This window comes from Mobula birostris, chromosome 17, assembly GCF_030028105.1.
Source record: "Mobula birostris isolate sMobBir1 chromosome 17, sMobBir1.hap1, whole genome shotgun sequence".
Taxonomy (NCBI): Eukaryota; Metazoa; Chordata; class Chondrichthyes; order Myliobatiformes; family Myliobatidae; genus Mobula; species Mobula birostris.
In genome coordinates, this window is record NC_092386.1 from 1,664,283 (window position 1) to 1,683,715 (window position 19,433).

Consider the following 19,433-nt stretch of genomic DNA (forward strand, 5'->3'; position numbering starts at 1 on the left):
GTATAGAGGACTGAAGGTGCTATATTTGTGTGCAGTATACTGAATAAGGTAGATGAACTTGCAGCACAATTGCAATTGTGGATTGGCATGAATGATGTTGTATACGTTATTGAAGCATGGCTGAAAGAAAATTATAACTGGAGGCTTAATGTCCAAGGAACTCAGAACATTGAGGGGTGATCTCATTAAAACTTTAATGGTGAAAGTCCTTGATAGAGTGAATGTAGAGTGGATGTGGAGAGGATGTCTCCTCTGGTAGGAGGGTCTCAGACCAGAGGACACAGCCTCAGAATAGAGGTTTGTCCTTTTAGAATGGAGTTGACAAAGAATTTCTTTAGCCAGAGAGTGGTGAATCTGTGGAATTCTTTGCCATAGGGTGCTGTGGAGGCCAAGTTTTTATGTATACTTAAGGCTGAGGTTGATAGATTCTTGATTGGTCGGAGTATGAAGGGATGCAGAAAGAAGGCAGGAAAGTGGGGCTGAAAGCAAAACTGGATCAGCTATGAGGAAATGGCGGAGCAGACTCAATGGGCCAATGGCCTAATTCTTCTCCTATATCTTGTGGTCTTATGTTTATGGTTTAAAATGCTTTTACAGTTAGAACTATGTAAATTATAACATTTTTACAAATACTAACATTGAGTATCACAGATTTCATTTTTTTATTTTTTAACTTTTGTTTCAGTTGCCACATGGAGGGGATAAGCTAAAACGAACTTGTGAGGTATTGATAGCTCAGTATCCTAATTCATCATCTTCACTGGAAGTACTTTGCATGTATTTCATCCAAACAGGTAGTTAATGCATTTTCAAAATCTTATAATTGATACACTTTTAGGAGATGCATTGTATTTGAGGCCCAATATTGTACAATTTACTTGTAGGTGAATTGCAGGTTATATTGGGTGATTTTTTAGTAGTGGTATGCTGAATTGATACTTTTAAAGTTTATTGGGTTTCAAACCATTTGTCTTTAATCCTTGTGACTTCAATTTTGGTGGTTCCCTTTTAAATGTTAGTGGCAAGTTTCTCCAGCATGTGGGGATGTTGTTATTTGGAAAACAGTGAAAAATGGGATCCTGTCAGTACGCTTTCCGTCTTGGTGATTCACCTGTGCATAACTAGGTGACTGCTACTTTCCTCTTTCGCACAGAGTGCTTCAGTGAAGAGGCTCTGCAGTGTTATACAAGGCTCAGTGAGATGGAACCTTCAAATGGACTCGGGCGTATTGGGCTTGGGATCAAAGCAATGCAAGAGCAAAAATATGAAGAAGCTGCAAAAAACCTGAGCGAAGGTGAAATGCACACATCAATATAATATGCCATTTATCATGTGTGACAGTCCTCTGAAACTACCTGTGTTCTCACTATCCATTTTAATTAATCAAACAGTGTTAATGTAGCTTATTTGCTTATTATTTGTGCTAATGTGTGCTAATGTTTGCTAATGCTGATTATTTTGATTCGTAGATCAGTGTGATTAGTATAATTCCCTTCTGCATTTTTGACCAGACAAATATTAAAATGGCTGGTCTGTTCAAAAAATTTGTGTGAATCCGAAAATAAAAATGATTGAAGTTGAAGAAAGCAGAGTAGAGTATGGAAATTTATTACCTATGTTGCTTGTAATCTTTGAGTGGTTGTTATGGGTATTCAGAATCAAGAGGCTCAGGAATACTTTGTTCTATCTTTGTCTCAGCTGTTTTTGTCCCCTTTGCTGTAGAGCTGATCAGTTTGGAAATAGAAACATAGAAACCCTACAGCACAATACAGGCCCTTCAGCCCACAAAGCTGTGCCGAACATGTCCTTATCTTAGAAATTACCTAGGGTTACCCATAGCCCTCTTTTTCTAAGCTCCATGTACCTATCCAGGAGTCTCTTAAAAGACCCTATCGTATCCGCCTCCACCACCGTCGCTGGCAGCCCATTCCACACACTCACCACTCTTTGCGTTTAAAAAAAAAACAACCTACCCTGACATCTCCTCCGTACCTACTTCCAAGCACCTTAAAACTGTGCCCTCTTGTGCTAGCCATTTCAGCCCTGGGGAAAAAGCCTCTGACTGTCCACAAAATCAATGCCTCTCATCGTCTATCAGGTCATCTCTCATCCTTCGTCATTCCAAGGAGAAAAGGCTGAGTTCACTCAACCTATTCTCAACCTCAGTCTGAAATAAAAACAGAAAATGATGAAAATCATCAACAGGTTAATTAGCAGTTAGAAAGAGGATGTTAATATTTCAAGTCTTAGACCGTCTCTTTTCAGAACTGGGAAGGAAAGAAAAATAGCGTTAGTTTTCAGTAGCAGAGAAGATGGGGAAGGGATGGATAGAGCACAAGGAATATTCCTGATTGGATGAGACCAGTGTAAAGTGGCAGTTAGAATCCTGCTCTCTGCAGTTTTCAGGCCCTGGAATGTGCACAAGTAAAACCTGAACCAAAAGGACGACAGGAATGACCAGTTCAGATACAGACAAAAAGGGTTAACAGACTGCCAATGTTAGAATCTGGAGCAGCGTTCATCCTTCACCCCCTCAGCTCACCAATAACCTCAGGCTTCTGTTTTACCAATTCCTCTATACTAGCCATCTCCTCTTTCCACCCTTAAGTCCCGATACAGGGTTTTGAGCTGACGTGTTGATCATTACTTTCCCATCACAGACGTTGCTCAATTCAATGTGATCCTTCTGCCGATCACTTATTACAGAAAGAAAGAGTGGGTGGCCTAAACTTGGAGAATTTGATTTCCAAAAGGTGATAGTGAGCCAAGACAAAAAATGAGTCATTGTGCATCAAGTGTGCCTTGTAATGGTGCGGGAGACCACAGACAGATTCATGTAGGAGTTGGATGTTGAATTAAAGTGGGACGACAGGATGCTCAGGATTGCTCCTGCAGACTGATCACCTGATCTGTTTCTCAGCGGAGAGGCAACTGTACTTCAGATGAACATAATTGTGGAAACTGCCTGTCATTCATTGTGTATCTTGAAATTTTGAGATGGTTGTCTTTGGTATTACAGGCTTAAAGCATACACGGTCGACAATTGTAGCATGGCTTTATCTAGCAGAAATCCAGCTCCGGATGCACAAGTATGAAGAAGCAATTGACTCTTGCAACCAAGGTGCGTAACTTGCATATTTCATAAGCTAATTGATAGCCCATTATGCTGATCACACGTACCTTGAGTTTTGTGTTTTCCTCTCTTATTGGTAATCAGCTGTTTGATTGTGGTACTTACTGTTATGTTTTTCATTGTCGTTATCCCTTTATTAGGCTTTATTTTACTCAACTCTTCCCCCCAGCCACCCAATTGTCATTTGAGGGTCTATAGTTTGAGAAGCAACTTCAGTTCTGTCATGTCATAATTTGCACCATTTTCAGTTCTCCGATTATCTCTTTACATATGCTAACCTTCAACTCCAAATCCTCCCCATAGGGTTTTCATTGCCTCTTATCTACTCTACTTTATCTCCTTATTACTGTTCAATCTTATAATTGAGAATCCTCTGAGATACTTAAACTTTGAAAGGTTGACTTCTTCAGAATCCTGGAAATTCAACTCCTCATTAATTGCTGTGTCATAAGACATTAATGTGTCATAAGACACATTAATTGCTGTGTCATGAGCAGAATTAAGCTGCTTGGCCCATGGAGTCAGCTCTGCCATTTCACCATGGCTGATCCAATTTTCTTCTCAGCCCCAATCTCCTGCCTTCCCCCCAATTTCCTTCATGCCCTAATCAATCAAGCATCGATCAACCTCTGCCTTAAATATACATCAAGACTTGGCCTCCACAGCTGCTTGTGTCAGAGAATTCCACAGATTCACCACTCTCTGGCTAAAGAAATTCCTCCTCACCTCCATTCTAAAAGGACACCCCTCTATTCTGAGGCTGTGTCCTCTGGTCTTAGACTCTCCCACCATAGGAAACATCCTCTTCACATCCACTCTTATCAAAGCTGTTTGCTATTCATAGAACATAGAACTCCACAGCATGTTACAGGCCACTCGGCCCACAGTGTTGTGCTGACCATGTAACCTACTCTAGAAACTGCCTAGAATTTCCCTACCGCATAGCCCTCTATTTTTCTAAGCTCCATGTATCTATCTAAGAGTCTTTTAAAAGACCCTATTGTATCTGCCTCTACTGCTGCTAGTAGTGCCTTCCACACACCCCCACTCTCTGTGTGAAAAAACTTGCCTCTGACATCTGCCCCTGTACCTGCTTCCAAGCACCTTAAAGCTATACCCCCTTGTGTTAGCCGTTTCAGCCCTGGGAAAAAGCCCTTGACGATCCACATGATCAATCTCATCATCTTATACACCTCTGTCAGGTTACCTCTCAATCTCCGTCGCTCCAAAGAGAAAAGATCAAGTTCACTCAACCTATTCTCATAAGGTACGCTCTCTAATCCAGGCAACATCCTTGTAAGTCTCCTCTTGACTGTCTGTAGTATCCATATCCTTCCAGTAGTGAGGTGACCAGAAATGAACACAGTACTTCAAGTGGGGTCTGACCAAGATCTTATACAGCTGTAACATTACCTCACAGCACTTGAACTCAATCCCATGGTGATGAAGGCCAATACTTCAGACACCTTCTTGGCAACCCTGTCAACCTGCATAGCAGCTTTGAGTGTCCTGTGGACATGGATCCCAACATCTTTCTAATCCTCCACACTGCCAAGTGTCTTACCATTTATATTATGTTCTGCCTTCAAATTTGACCTACCAAAATGAACCACTTCACATTTACCTGGGTTGAAGTCTATCTGCCACTTCTCAGTCCAGTTCTGCACCCTATCGATGTCCCACTCTAACCTCTGACAGCCCTCCAGACTATCCACAACACCCCCAAACTTTGTGTCATCAGCAAACTTACCAACCCACCCTTCTTCCTCATCCAGGTCATTTATAAAAATCACAAAGAGGAGGGGTCCCAGAACAGATCTCTGCGGAACACCACTGGTTACCAACCTCCATGTTGAATACAAACCATCTATAACCACCCTTTGCCTTCTGTGAGCAAGCCATTTCTGGATCCACAAAGCAAAGTCTCTTTCGATCCCATGCCTCATACGTTCTGAATGTGCCTTGCATGGTTATCCTTATCAAATGCCTTACTGAAATCCATATACAATACATCCACCGCTCTACCTTCATCAGTGTATTTTGTTACATCCTCAAAGAATTCAATCAGGCTCGTAAGGTGCAACCTACCCTTGATAAAGCCATGCTGACTATCCCTAATCAGATTATGTCTCTCCAAATGCACCTGAATCCTGCCTTTCAGGATCTTCTCCAACATCTTGCCCATCACTGAAGTCAGACTCATTGGTCTATAATTTCCTGGGTTATCTCTACTCTTTCTTGAACAAGGGATCAACATTTGTCACACTCCAATCCTCTGGTACTTTTCCCATCTTTATTGATGATGGAAAGATCATTGCCAAAGGTTCAGCAATTACCATCCTTCCTTCCCACAGTAGGCTGGGGTATATCTCGTCCAGACATGGTGACTTATTTAACTTCACAAACACGAGGAAATCTGCAGATGCTGGAAATTCAAGCAATAATTGAAGGAGTGAGTGAGGGGACTGGCTGAGAAGGAATGGTTGATTTAAAACCCGGTCAAGACCAGCCTGCAACACAAATGTTTGAGGTCGGCCGAGGTGTGGCAAGTGAAATGAATTAGTCAAAATATCAGCCAGTATGATCAAGGTTTGCTCTAGAGGAGTGGCCTGTCGGGGAGCGGCCTTGTTGAGGGAAGTGCCTTGTGAGAAAAGTGCGAGTCTTTGTCTCGAGCGTCTTTGGCAAGGAGGCTGAGGGAGGAGACTACGCCACAGTTGGAGAGGGTGAGAAGTGGTGAAGAAATGACAGGTCAACTGATTCAGTGTGCTGCTTGCATGATGTGGGAGGTCAGGGACGTTGATGGTGCCTCTGGATGCTGCAACTGCGAAAAATGTGTCCTGGTTCAGCTCCTGAAGGACTGTATTGAGGCACTGGAGAAGCAACTGGATGACCTCAGGTTCATCTGGGAAACAGAGATTTTTCTGGACAGGACCTGCAGCGAGATCGTTACACTGAAGATACCAGAAGAGAGAAGGGGGGGCGACAATGAGGAAGGGATGGATGTTTGGAGTACAGGAGACCCCAGGGGATGTGCCTCTTGAAAACAGGTTCACCCTCTTGGAAGCTGTTGGGACAGAAAATGCTGCTAGTCTGAGAGGCGGACGGGTCTGCAAGTCAAAAATTGGCGCTGAAACAAAGCTGAGGAGACAGAAGTCAGGCAGAGCCGTGGTAGTAGGGGACTCCATAGTGAGAGGTACAGGAAGGGGTTTCTGCGGCAACAGGCGAGGTTTAAGGATGGCGTGTTGCCTCCCTGGTGCCAGGATCCAGGATGTCACAGACCGATTGCAGGGCATCCTCAAGAGTGAAGGTGAACAGCCGGAGGTGGTGGTGCATGTCGGCACAAATGACGTCGGGAAGAGGAGGAGAGACATTTTGCAGCGTGACTACAGAGAACTCGGAAGAAGGCTGAAAAGCAGGACCTCCAGGGTGGTTATCTCCGGTTTGCTTCCAGTTCCTTGTGCTGGTGAGGGCAGCAACAGGGAAATAGGGGATCTGAATGTGTGGCTGAGGAGCTGGTGTGGGAAGCAGGGATTTAGGTTCTTGGACCACTGGGATCTGTTTTGGGTTAAGGATGAATTGTACAAAAGGGACGGGTTGCACCTTAACAGGCGGGGGACCAGCATTCTGGCAAGCAGGTTTGCCACTGCTACACGTGTGTTTAAACTAAGTAGTGGGGGGCAGGGGATGAACTGGGAATATAAGAATGGAGTTAAAGGGAAAGAGAGAATAAGAAAAGTTAAGAAAGACAACAGAATTAATAGGACAGAAAGCTCAGGAAGGGATCGGAGAGTATGGCCAAGTGCAATAGGAATCAGTGTGAAAGGTGAGGGGAGTAAAAGTATTACTTTAAATGGATTAAAAGTATTATATATGAATGCACGGAGTATAAGAAATAAAATGGATGAGCTTGAGGCTCAGTTGGAAATTGGCAAGTATGATGTTGTGGGAATAACAGCGATATGGCTGCAAGAGGACCAGGGCTGGGAAATGAATATTCAGGGCTATACATCCTATTGAAAAGGCAGACAGGTTGGCGGAGGGGGTGGAGTGGCTCTGTTGGTGAGGAGTGAAATTCAGTCCCTTGCGAGGGGGGCACAGAATCAGGAGATGTAGGGTCAGTATGGACAGAACTGAGAAACTGTAAGGGCAAAAAGACCCTGATGGGAGTCATCTACAGGCCCCCAAACAGTAGCCTGGATATAGGGTGCAAGTTAAATCAAGAGTTAAAATTGGCACATCGCCAAGGTAATTCTACAGTTGTTTATGGGGATTTCAACATGCAGGTAGACTGGGAAAATCAGGTTGGTACTGGACCCCAAGAAAGGGAGTTTGTGGAATGCCTCAGAGATGGATTCTTAGAGCAGCTTGTATCAGAGCCTACCAGGGAGAAGGCAATTCTGGATTTAGTGTTGTGTAATGAGCCAGATTTGATAAGGGAACTCACGGTAAAGGAGCCATTAGGAGGTAGTGACCATAATATGATAAGTTTTAATCTACAATTTGAGAGGGAGAAGGGAAGATTGGAAGTGTCAGTATTATGTTGAACAAAGGGGACTATGGACCCATGAGGGAGGAGCTGGCTAAAGTTGACTGGAAAGATACCCTAGCAGGGATGACAGTGGAATAACAATGGCAGGTATTTCTGGGAATAATACAGAAGGTGCAGAATCAGTTCATTCCAAAGAGGAAGAAAGATTCTAAGGGGAGTAAGGGGTGACCGCGGATGACAAGGGAAATCAAGGATAGTATAAAAATAAAAGAGAGGAAGTATAACATAGCAAGGATGAGCGGGAAGCCAGAGGATTGGGAGACTTTTAAGGAGCAACAAAAGATAACTAAAAAGGCAATACAGGGGAAAAAGATGAGGTACGAAGGTAAGCTAGCCAAGAATATAAAGGAGGATAGTAAAAGCTCCTTTACGTATGTGAAAAGGAAAAAAAATTAGTTAAGACCAAAGTTGGGCCCTTGAAGGCAGAAATGGGTGAAATTATTATGGGGAACAAGGAAATGGCAGATGAGCTGAACAGGTACTTTGGATCTGTCTTCACTTGGGAAGACACAAACAATCTCCCAGATGTAATAGTGGCCAGAGGACCTAGGGTAGTGGAGGAACTGAAGGAAATTCGCATCAGGCAGAAATGGTGTTGGGTAAACTGATGGGACTAAAGGCTGATAAATCCCCAGGGCCTGATGGTCTGCATCCCAGGGTACTTAAGGAGGTGGCTCTAGAAATTGTGGACGCATTGGTAATCATTTTCCAATGTTCTATAGATTCAGGATCAGTTTCTGCAGATTGGAGGATAGCTAATGTTATCCCTCTTTTTAAGAAAGGAGGGAGAGAGAAAACAGGCAATTATAGACAGTTAGCCTGACATCAGTGGTGGGGAAGATGCTGGAATTAATTATAAAAGATGAAATAGCGGCATATTTGGATAGCGATAGCAGGATAGGTCCGAGTCAGCTGGATTTACGTAGGGGAAATCATGCTTGACTAATCTTCTGGAATTTTTTGAGAATGTAACTATGAAAATGGACATGGGAAAGCCAGTGGATGTAGTGTACCTGGACTTTCAGAAAGCCTTTGATAAGGTCCCACATAGGAGGTTAGTGGGCAAAATTAGAGCAAATGGTATTGGGGGTAGGGTACTGACATGGATAGAAAATTGGTTGGCAGACAGCAAACAAAGAGTAGGGATGAACAGGTCCTTTTCAGAATGGCAGGCAGTGACTAGTGGGGTACCGCAAGGCTCGGTGCTGGGACCGCAGCTATTTACAATATACATTAATGATTTAGATGAAGAGATTAAAAGTAACATTAGCAAATTTGCAGATGACACAAAGCTGGGTGGCAGTGTGAAATGTGAGGAGGATGTTATGAGAATGCAGGGTGACTTGGACAGGTTGGGTGAGTGGGCAGATGCATGGCAGATGCAGTTTAATGTGGATAAATGTGAGGTTATCCACTTTGGTGGCAAGAACAAGAAGGCAGATTACTATCTGCATGGTGTCAAGTTAGGAAAAGGGGAAGTACAACCAGATCTCGGTGTCCTTGTTCATCAGACACTGAAAGTAAGCATGCAGGTACAGCAGGCAGTGAAGAAAGCTAATGGCATGTTGGCCTCAATAACAAGGGGAGTTGAGTATAGGAGCAAAGAGGTCCTTCTGCAGTTGTACAGGGCCCTGGTGAGACCGCACCTGGACTATTGTGTACAGTTTTGGTCTCCAAATTTGAGGAAGGATATTCTAGCTATTGAGGGAGTGCAGCGTAGGTTCATGAGGTTAATTCCCAGGATGGTGGGACTGTCATATGTTGAAAAGTTGGAGCGACTGGGCTTGTAAGCGCTGGAATTTAGAAGGATGAGAGGGGATCTGATTGAAACATATAAGATTATTAAGGGATTGGACATGCTAGAGGCAGGAAACATGTTCCCGATGTTGGGTGAGTCCAGAACCAGATGCCGCAGTTTAAGAATAAGGGGTAGACCGTTTAGAATGGAGTTGAGGAAAAACTTCACACAGAGGGTTGTGGTTCTGTGAAATGCTCTGCCTCAGAAGGCAATGGAGGCCAATTCTCTGGATTCTTTCAAGAAGGAGTTAGAGCTCCTAAAGATAGTGGAGCCAAGGGATATGGGGATAAGGCAGGAACTGGATACTGATTGTGGATGATCAGCCATGATTACAGTGAATGGCGGTGCTGGCTCGAAGGGCTGAATGGCCTACTCCTGCACCTGTTGTCTATTGTCTACCGTGGGCCACAAACTTATCAATCATCCCTGCTATGTCCTGTGCCTTCTGAATTGCTTCCTGAGATTCCAGCCATTGCTACTCTGCCATCATCCCTGCGGTGTTCTTTTCCAGTCAAGCCCTTGAGCTCTCTTATTTTGTCTCTAAATCTCTTCAACATTCTCTGCTCTTTTTCTTGAAAGACATTCCTTAAAACCTAAATCTTTGAATCAGCTATTATGATCTGCCTTAATGTCTGCAGATTGGAGCTAAATTTTCTGATAATTCTCCTATGTATTACCTTTGGCCATTGATGTTTAAAATCGATGTTAATATTGCTAAAGTACATCTATTATTTGTTAACTGTTTAGTGATACTACTGATGCTCTGATAGTGTATCAATTAGTTACTAGTAAGTCACCAATAAGCTCCAGAACTAGGGCCTCTACACCTCCCTCTGCAATTGGATTCTTGACTTCTGTGCGGATTGGTGATAAAATCTCCTTGCTGACGATCAACACTGGCACACCTCAGGTGTGCGTACTTTGCCCACTGCTCTACTCTCTCTGTACGCATGAATATGGCTAGATATAGCTCAAATGCCATCTATAGATTTGCTGATGATGCAGTCATTGTTGGCAAAATCTTAAATGGAGACGCGAGGGCATACAGGAGCGAGATATACCAGCTTGTTGAGTGGTGTTGCAACAACAACCTTGCACTCAATCTCAGCAAGATGAAAGAGCTGATTGTGGACTTCATGAAGGGTAGGATGAGGGAACACAACCCAATCCTCATAGAGGGATCGGAAATAGAGAGAGTGAGCAACTTCAAGTTCTTTGTTGAGGATATAACCTGGTCCCAACAGATCGATCTGGCTCTAAAGAATGGAAGACTGCAGCTATATTTCATTAGGAGTTTGAGGAGATTTGGAATGTCACCTAAAATACTTAAAAACTTCTTCAGACATACCGTGGAGAGCATTCTGACAGGCTGCATCACTGTCTGGTGTTGGGGAGGGGTGGAGGTGGTGTGCTACTGCAGAAGATCAAAATAAGTTGCAGAAAGTTATAAAATTAGTTAGTTCCATCATGGGTACTAGCCTCCAAATTATCCAAAAAATCTCCAAGGAGCAGTGTCTTAGGAAAGTGGCGCCCATCATTAAGGACCCCCATCACCCAGGAAGGGGATACAAAAGCTTGAAGGCACACACTCAGCGATTCAGGAACAGCTTCTTCCCCTCTGCCATCCGATTCCTAAATGGACAGTGAACCCATGAACACTACCTCACTTTTTTATATTATTTCTATTTTTGTACTATTTTTATTTTAACTATTTAATGTGTGTATATATAGACTGTAATTGATTTATTATCTGTATTACCATGTATTTATTATATTGTACTGCCGCTGCTAAGTTAACAAATTCCACGGCATACGCCGGTGATATTAAACCTGATTCTGATTGTGCCTAATGTTCTGTCCTAATGATCCAGTGATGTGAATTTGAATCCACCATCACAACTGGGGAATTTCCATAAATAAACATGAAAGTGTGGGCAAGTAGTAAAAGCCTACCTGGCTCACTAAAATCTTTGGGAGGGAAATCTGGTGTTTTCACCTGTTTTGACCTGTATGTGATTAATTCTCAGTTCAGGGGTAAGTGGGTTGCACAATAAGAAACCAGAAGTGCCGGTGGTTTCCACATTTCATTAAGGAATAAGAAAATTTAAATGCTTACTTTCATCTAGCTAAATTTCCTCCTAGCTATCTTGTATAAGCCCACTCTATGTGCTTTATCCACGCAATTTCTCCTCTTTGCAAGAACGATGAGAGGGATAATTTTTTTGCAAATTATATCCAGTAATATAGATTCTGGAGACCAAAAACAAAATCATTACAGAGTTAATACTTTGTCCAGAAATGTACTAATTGTAACGATATGAACTGTTTGATCAGTATATTAATATGCATCATAAACTAACAGCTGCCAAAAATTCCCTACAGGAATTTAATTGGAATAGGGCCTGAATTCTGGTCTTTGTTCCCATTCATCACAATGTGTGTCCAGCTTTTTCATAGTTGCCTGTTCAGTTGGGATTGAACCAGTTAAACAGTGAATAGGTGGATTCAATACAAGTCTTAACTTTTTTGGCAAATACATTAGTGTGTTTTAATTTGAAGTGTGTTTTGACATTGACATGATTACCAGTCTTGGATTATTTGTTTCATGTTACAGCCATAATGAAAAAGGCAGCGTGTGACCTGACAGTAGCAGAGCTACTTTACTAGTCTGTGAAAGGTTCTGTTATTGCCCCTTCTCTTCATTTATTATGACTGCAAGTCCCTACAAGGGATTGCGCAGGCTGCTGAGAGGGTCATCGGGATTTTTTTCCCACCCATCAGAGATGTTTATCAGGAGTGCTATATATGCAAGGCACTTAGCATTGTCAATGATCCCTCTCACCTGTCCAGTAATCTCTTTGATCCCCGTCATCAGACAGAAGGTGCTGTAGCATTCGAATAAGGACTGTTAGAACGGGAAACAGATCCCGCCCCCCCCCCCACCCCACCCAGACTGTGAGACTACTGAACTCCCTGCCACCATATTTATGGTAATATTACATTGTGTTATGTGTGTGAGTTATATGTACTGCGTTGTGTACTTTTGTCAAGAGGAACTTTTTTTTGGTGGTATAGTTGTGTGCAGCATAATGACAATAAACTGAATTTGAACTTGAAAAAAACTTGGTCTTTCTAAAAATGTTAATGAATGATAGTAAGCAGCAAGTTCTTTAGCTTGAAAGTAATTGGTGTAGCATTTATTGCAAGCCTGTGAAAGATAGCTTTAATCATGTATACCCAAGTGTGTGAGTGTCTGTGTAATTGTACTACAACAGTAATCTTGCTGATAGAATACAACTTTTTTGTAGATATTCACTGGAAGTAAGGTAGGAGCTAATGTTTGCCAGAGTTTTCTGATTTTCTTCTTTGATTGCTATCTGCAGGTCTGAGATGGTTGGAAAAGATTATCCATAATGGTGACAGTCATCAAAAACCCAAACTTCTTCATTTGCAAGTGGAAGCTCTGGTCAGGTCTGGTGACCCAAATCATGCAGATCTCGCCCTTGGCATCTTTGAGCAGGTATATTCCTGACACCGATTAGACACCACCAATCTCTTTCCGATGTGAAGTCCTTTCACAATTAGTATTCATGTAAATCACATCCAAAAGCTTAATAGGTGATTACTGGTGCAGATTTTTAAAATGGGCAGGACTGAAATTTTAGGGTTTTCAGACACTCTGAATATTTCCATTTATTATATACGTCTTTTATACTTCTGCTCGGTTATGAAAATATAATAAGTGACATATCTGAATCCTTGCTGTCTCTGCCGTCCTACAGATTAAATAGCAAGTATTTCGTGATAAAGTTCAAAATATATTTATTACCAAAGCACATATATGTCACCATATACAACCCTGAGAATCTTCTTGTGGACATACTCAATAAATCCAAAATAGAATAATAACCAAAATACAGTCGATGAAAGGCTGTACCAACTTGGCCATTTAGCCAGTGTGCAAAAGACAACAAACAGAAGGTAAACAATAAGAAGAATAAATAAATAAATAAGCAGTAAGTATCGAGATGAAGAGTCCTCAAAGTTAGTCCATAGGTTGTGGGAGCATTTCAATAATGGGGCAAGTGAAACTCAATGAAGTTATATAGTTTAGTTCAAGACCCTGATGATTGAAGGACAATAACTGTTACTGAACCTGGTGGTGTGAGTCCTGAGGCTTCTATACCACCTTCCTGATGGCATCAGCAAGAAGAGAGCATGTCTGGCCGGGGTGGTGGGGGACCCAGATGCTTTCCTACAACAAAGCTTCATGTAGATGTGCTCAAAAGTGGGGAGGGCTTTACGTGTGATGGACTGGGTAATGAATGAGCCATAGTTATCATAGACTTTATTAAAACAATTGTAGATGAGTGTGTCTCCACAAAATCATTCACAGTATTCCCCAACCAGAGACCCTGGATGAACCACAAGATTCACAATCTGTTGCGGCCCAGATCAGTGGCATTCATGTCTGGTAACTTGATGCTAATGTGATCCACTTCTCAGCAGTGTGGGTTCACTGCTGATACTTTCTTTTACTTCACATCTAAGGGAGGTTCTCTAATAGCTTTGAATTGATAATGTTATTTTTTTTAAACTAACTAGTATGCAACTTGTGATTTCTGGAACAGTTGTAATTGAAATGTTACAGATCATTTGAAGAACAGTTAACTGATCTCTGTGTAAAACTGTGGATATTTTTTCCTTTCTAGTTTCCCAATAGCGAACCTGTGCTACTTGGCATGAAAGGTCAAGCTTATTTGAACAAGGGTCTGATGGAAGAAGCATCTCAGGTTGTTTAGTGTTTTAAATTGTTTGGGAATGAAATATGAATGAGCGCAATCTTGCTATTTGGACAGTTATTAAAAATGTTCACTTTGCAAGCGTAGCTTACTGCTTTTAGTGCATTTTCTTACTAGTAAACATAAAACTAGTAATAAGCTAATATTTCTTGTAGGGCAAAAGTTACAGTAAAATAGTATTCAGTGCTTTTGCAGTTGTTTCTGCCCATCAGTAGTAATCCAATTATATATCAACTTGGGTATGACTCTAAACTGCAACCAGTGATGAGGCTCTGATTGGGGACTTTCAGAGCTTTGGGGAAAGTGGAGTTACCCCTTAGTCATTCATTGCTCCCAGGGCCACTGTGACCCAGAACGGTAGCACTTGAAAGAGTTCCTGCTCAGAATATGAGCGAAGGCCAACGGCAGATCCGGCAGGTTCAGTAACTGAACTTATGACAGAGAAGGCGGATGAGCTATGACCTCAAATGACAACGGCTATAGTACAGGCGGATGAACATTTGGGAAGAGAAATGGCAATTTCTTTAGTTCGCCCAATGAAAGGCAATTGCAAACCACCAATGCTAGATACTAGGTTTCCTAGAATCTATTTGCTAAGAAAACCATGGCCAAACTCACAAAATGTATAGCACAACAACAGCGTCAAGAGGATCTTCAAGACAACTCTGAAGATGCTTTGCTCGGTAGGATTGATTCTGGGCAGCAGGAGATCACTGACCGTCATCAAGCTACTGCTCATAAAATTCAAGGAACACAAAAGAAAATTATTGCCACTTGGAATGTAAGAACCCTATACCAAGCGGGAAGATTAGACAATGTGATAAATGAAATGGAAAGACTAAAAATTAACATCATGGGAATTAATGAAGTTCGTTGGACAGGTGCTGGAACATATCAGAATAGAAATAAAGCACTAATTTATTCTTGTGGAACATCCCATACTAATGGAGTAGGAATTCTTATGGATGAAAACATGGCAAGAAGTGTTTTAGGACATTGGGCAATATCAGAAAGAGTGCTCCTTGTTAGATTCAGAGGACAACCATTTGATTTAGCAATTATACAGGTATATGCACCAACAACAGATGGAACAAATGAGGATATAGATAAATTCTATGAAGAGCTTGAACAAGCAAAGAATGGATGCAAATCTCAAGATATTGTTATTGTCATGGGAGATCTAAATGCTAAAATAGGGCAAGGTGCTGATGGAAATACCATAGGAAAATTTGGACTAGGGGAAAGAAATGAAAGAGGTGAGAAATGGGTAGAATGGTGCAAGATGAATAATCAGGTCATTATGAATACCTACTTTAAAAACCATCCAAGACACTTGTGGACCTGGAAAAGTCCAGGTGATAACACTAGAAATCAAATTGGCTTTATTACTAGAAACCAAAGATTTAGAAACTCAGTGACTCAATGCAAAACACATCCAGGTGCAGACTGTAATAGTGACCATAACCCAGTAATACGTCATGTAAAAGTAAAACTTAAAAAACTAAGGAAGCAAAAACCTGAAGAATCCCTTGACTACTCGCAATTAATTAAAGAAGAAAACGTAAGACAAAAATTTAGAATTGAAGTAAGGAATAGATTTCAAAGTCCAGAAATAGAATCTGTTGAGGATGATAGCAATCATGTAGAAATGAAGTTTAACTCTCTGAAGGATGCCTTGGTAGAATCAGCAAAGTCAGTGATTCCTAAAAAAAAGAAAAAAGCACAAAGAATAAATGGATGACAGATGAAATCAAAAATCTAATGGAAGAAAGCAAATCCTATAGAATACAAGTCCTTAGTTTAAAAAGTTTATGTTACAAGTTAAAAGTTACAAGTTTGTGTCAAAAAGCCAAAGAAGAATGGTTAAACCAGGAATGTGAGCAACTAGAAAGAATCCCTATTACTGATCCAAAAAGAGTACATCAACAAATCAAGAATATCACTGGTAAAAAGCTCCTCTGTTCTTCAGGTGGATGTTTGAAAGCAAAGGACGGTGCCATTATCATGGGAAAAGATGAGATTATGAACAGATGGACTGAGTATATTCAGGAATTGTTTGAAGACGATCGAGGTGAAATACCAGAAATTAAGAAGAACGTTGAAGGTCCAAGTATTTTAAAATCCAAAGTTCATAATGCAATAAATAAGATGAAGAAAGGAAAGGCAGCAGGTCCTGATGAATTAGTAATAGAATAAATTATCACCCTTGAAGATTATGGAATTGAAAAACTTACTGACTTAATCAATGACATTTATGAGACTGGAATAATACCAGAAGAGATGAAAAAAATCAGTATTTATCACCCTTCCTAAGAAAGCTGGAGCAATAGAATATGAATTACATAGGACCATAAGTTTAATGAGTCATATCACCAAAATACTTCTAAGAATTTTGATGACAAGAGCTAGAAGTAAGATACAAGCTGAAATAGGTAAAGAACAATGTGGTTTAGTGAAAGACAAAGGTACAAGAAACGCAATATTGATGTTAAGGATACTCTGAGAATGAGCTATTCAAGTGCAAAAAGATTTGTTTGTTTGTTTTATCAACTACACAAAAGCACTTGATAAAGTGAAGCACAATAAGTTATTTGAAATATTACAAGAAACTCTAGATCTAGATTCGAAAGATTGCCACCTAATCAGAAATCTGTACTGGGAACAAACTGCCGCTGTAAGAATAGATGGAGAAGTGAGTCAGTTTACGAAAATCAAGAGAGGCGTTAGACAAGGGTGTGTTTTCTCCCCTGATTTGTTTAATGTGTACAGTGAAACAATATTACAGAAAATAAGAGCCATCTTGGGAATCAAAGTTGGCGGTGAAAACATCAATAATTTCAAGTATGCGGATGACACTGTGTTAATTGCAAGTATGGGAGGAAGAACTACAAAACTTAGTTGATATAGTTGTTGAAGGAAGTGCAAAAATGGGTCTATCTATCATCGCAAAAAGACAGAATGAATGGTGATATCCAAAAAGAAGGAGAATCCTATCTGCAGGCTGAGAATAAATGGGGAAGAGATAAAACAAGTACAGAACTTTTGCTACTTAGGAAGCTGGGTGACATCAGATGGCAGGTGTGACATGGACATCAAAAGAAGAATAGGGATGGTAAAAGACACTTTTACGAGAATGAAGAGTATACTGTCCAATACTAAACTAGGCATGACAACCCGCCTCAGAGAACTGAAATGTCACGTTTATCCGGTTATGTTATATGGATCAGAATGTTGGACAATATCTAGTAACATGTGGAAATGAATTGTAGCAGCAGAGATGTGGTTTTTGAGGAGGATGCAAAGAATATCATGGACGAAATAAATATCTAACAAGGATGTCATGAACAGAGCAAGCACAAAAAGAGAAATAATATATGAGATCATGAAAACGCAACGTAACTTCATTGGGCATGTGATTAGGAAAGAGGAGTTAGAATGCATGGTAATTATGTGAAAGATTGAAGGGAAGAAAGCAAGAGGAAGACAAAGACAAATGATGATGGAGACAGTAGCCAGAGAACTGGAAATGAATACCAATGAATTGATTCACTTGACCCGAAACAGGAGTGTGTGCGCCATGGCAGTCAAAGCTCAATCTGTGCATGGCACCTGATGGTGATAATATATCAACAGATACCTTGTATAATTCTGAATTTTTTGCTGAAAAAATAATGTTTTCCCATTCACCTAACAGATTTCAACAGATCTTACTAGATCTCATCCTGACATGTCCGAGTCATGGGAACTACAAGGACTCATTGAATATACTCAGAAAAATTATATGCAGGCAGAACAAAGGTAAGAAAGGCAGAAGAAACATGATTATACAGCTCTGTTTCCTATTTCACAGAATCTTTTGAACATTTTCTGTTTTCAGATTTCTGGTATGTGTAGTTTTTGTTTTGGATTTCATTTTCTTTAGCTTCTCAGTGCCTTCTCAGATGTTCCTTCTCTGTTTTCATCATTGTGGACTAAATATTCCTGTCTCAGTCCAGGCATTCCCATAAATCAGCGAAGGTGTCATTTTTTTTTGAGGAGATTTAAAGCATTTTCCCTGTCACTGGTATCTTGCTGTTTCGGGAGTCTGGTGTCAGACCTTTGAACTATGTGAGCTACCAGTCTGAACTGGAAGTTTATAATGAGGATGCTGAGGCAAGAGATTTTAATGAGGGAGAAGGGGCTAACGTGGATTTGCCTCTTCTGCCAATGGTTTATTTGAAGAATTTTGTGAAAGCAGAGGTAGTGGTATCTCTTTGGTACTTGGAGATTTATTTATATAGTCCATGCCTATAACATGTACTGCTTGCACTGTACACCATGAGTACAAATGTTGGGCTAGAAATCTGCGGCTTTCTACACTTCATAGAGACAGATGTTAAGCTGCTTTGCTTCATTGGAGAGAGTGGTGAATTGCATCATTTGTGTTTGATTTATGTGAAAGATGACTCGCAGTGTATGGAAACTAGTCTATATTCTTCAAAGTCTCGTCATGGTTGTTTATTATCAGGTACCAGGAGGCTAGGGTGCAACAGGGGCAGATCAGTAAATCAGCTTTGCTTTATGTTTGTTTAATGTAAAATTTCTAGTATACTTCAGTGCATGTTATTTTGGAATTCGGTTTCCCAATCTACCTGTCATTGACACACTGCACCTCGAAGACTTGTGGAGCAGAGAAGTTGGAGGCTAAACAATTCCCCATTCACACTCTAGTGCCGTTTCATTCCAACAAAAAAATATTCAGGGTGTTTTTGCAGTGATAAGATCTTGCTTGACCCCATTCTGCTGTGGAATCAGGTCTGTGTTGGATCTGTTGGTATTTGTATGGCTTTCATGCAATGAATGTAAAATGCAGGTCATTTTCTGAAAGGCTACCATTGTAGAGTTTATCTGCCATTCATCTTGGTTGATGTAGGTAAAGGCATTTGTAAGATTAAAATAGTTCCATCTGGTCATTGCTGCTCCTTGCAGTTAGTTTGAGCTGTTGAAGATTATGTCCATAGATAGTCCCTCTTGATAGTCTGGAACCACTTTGCAGTAGTTCTTTGGCCACTAGGAGGAGATAATTGGTTAGCTGTAACTTCCAGTGATAAGAGAATAAGACCAAAAGATATAGGAGCAGAATTAAGCCATTCAGCAATAGGACATCCCTCC

The 19,433-nt window shown here is 41.0% G+C and overlaps 1 protein-coding gene across 3 annotated transcripts in view; it reads left to right on the forward strand.

Annotated features, from left to right (window-relative positions):
• skic3 (SKI3 subunit of superkiller complex) overlaps positions 1 to 19,433 on the forward strand; it is a 307,663-nt gene that overhangs the window by 45,479 nt on the left and 242,751 nt on the right. For all 3 annotated transcript variants that reach the window (XM_072281194.1, XM_072281196.1, XM_072281195.1), the window contains exons 8-13: positions 686 to 794; positions 1,154 to 1,294; positions 3,020 to 3,121; positions 12,864 to 13,000; positions 14,193 to 14,273; positions 17,977 to 18,080. In XM_072281194.1, coding sequence (XP_072137295.1) covers positions 686 to 794; positions 1,154 to 1,294; positions 3,020 to 3,121; positions 12,864 to 13,000; positions 14,193 to 14,273; positions 17,977 to 18,080 — 674 coding nt within the window. The remainder of the gene's footprint in view (positions 1 to 685; positions 795 to 1,153; positions 1,295 to 3,019; positions 3,122 to 12,863; positions 13,001 to 14,192; positions 14,274 to 17,976; positions 18,081 to 19,433) is intronic.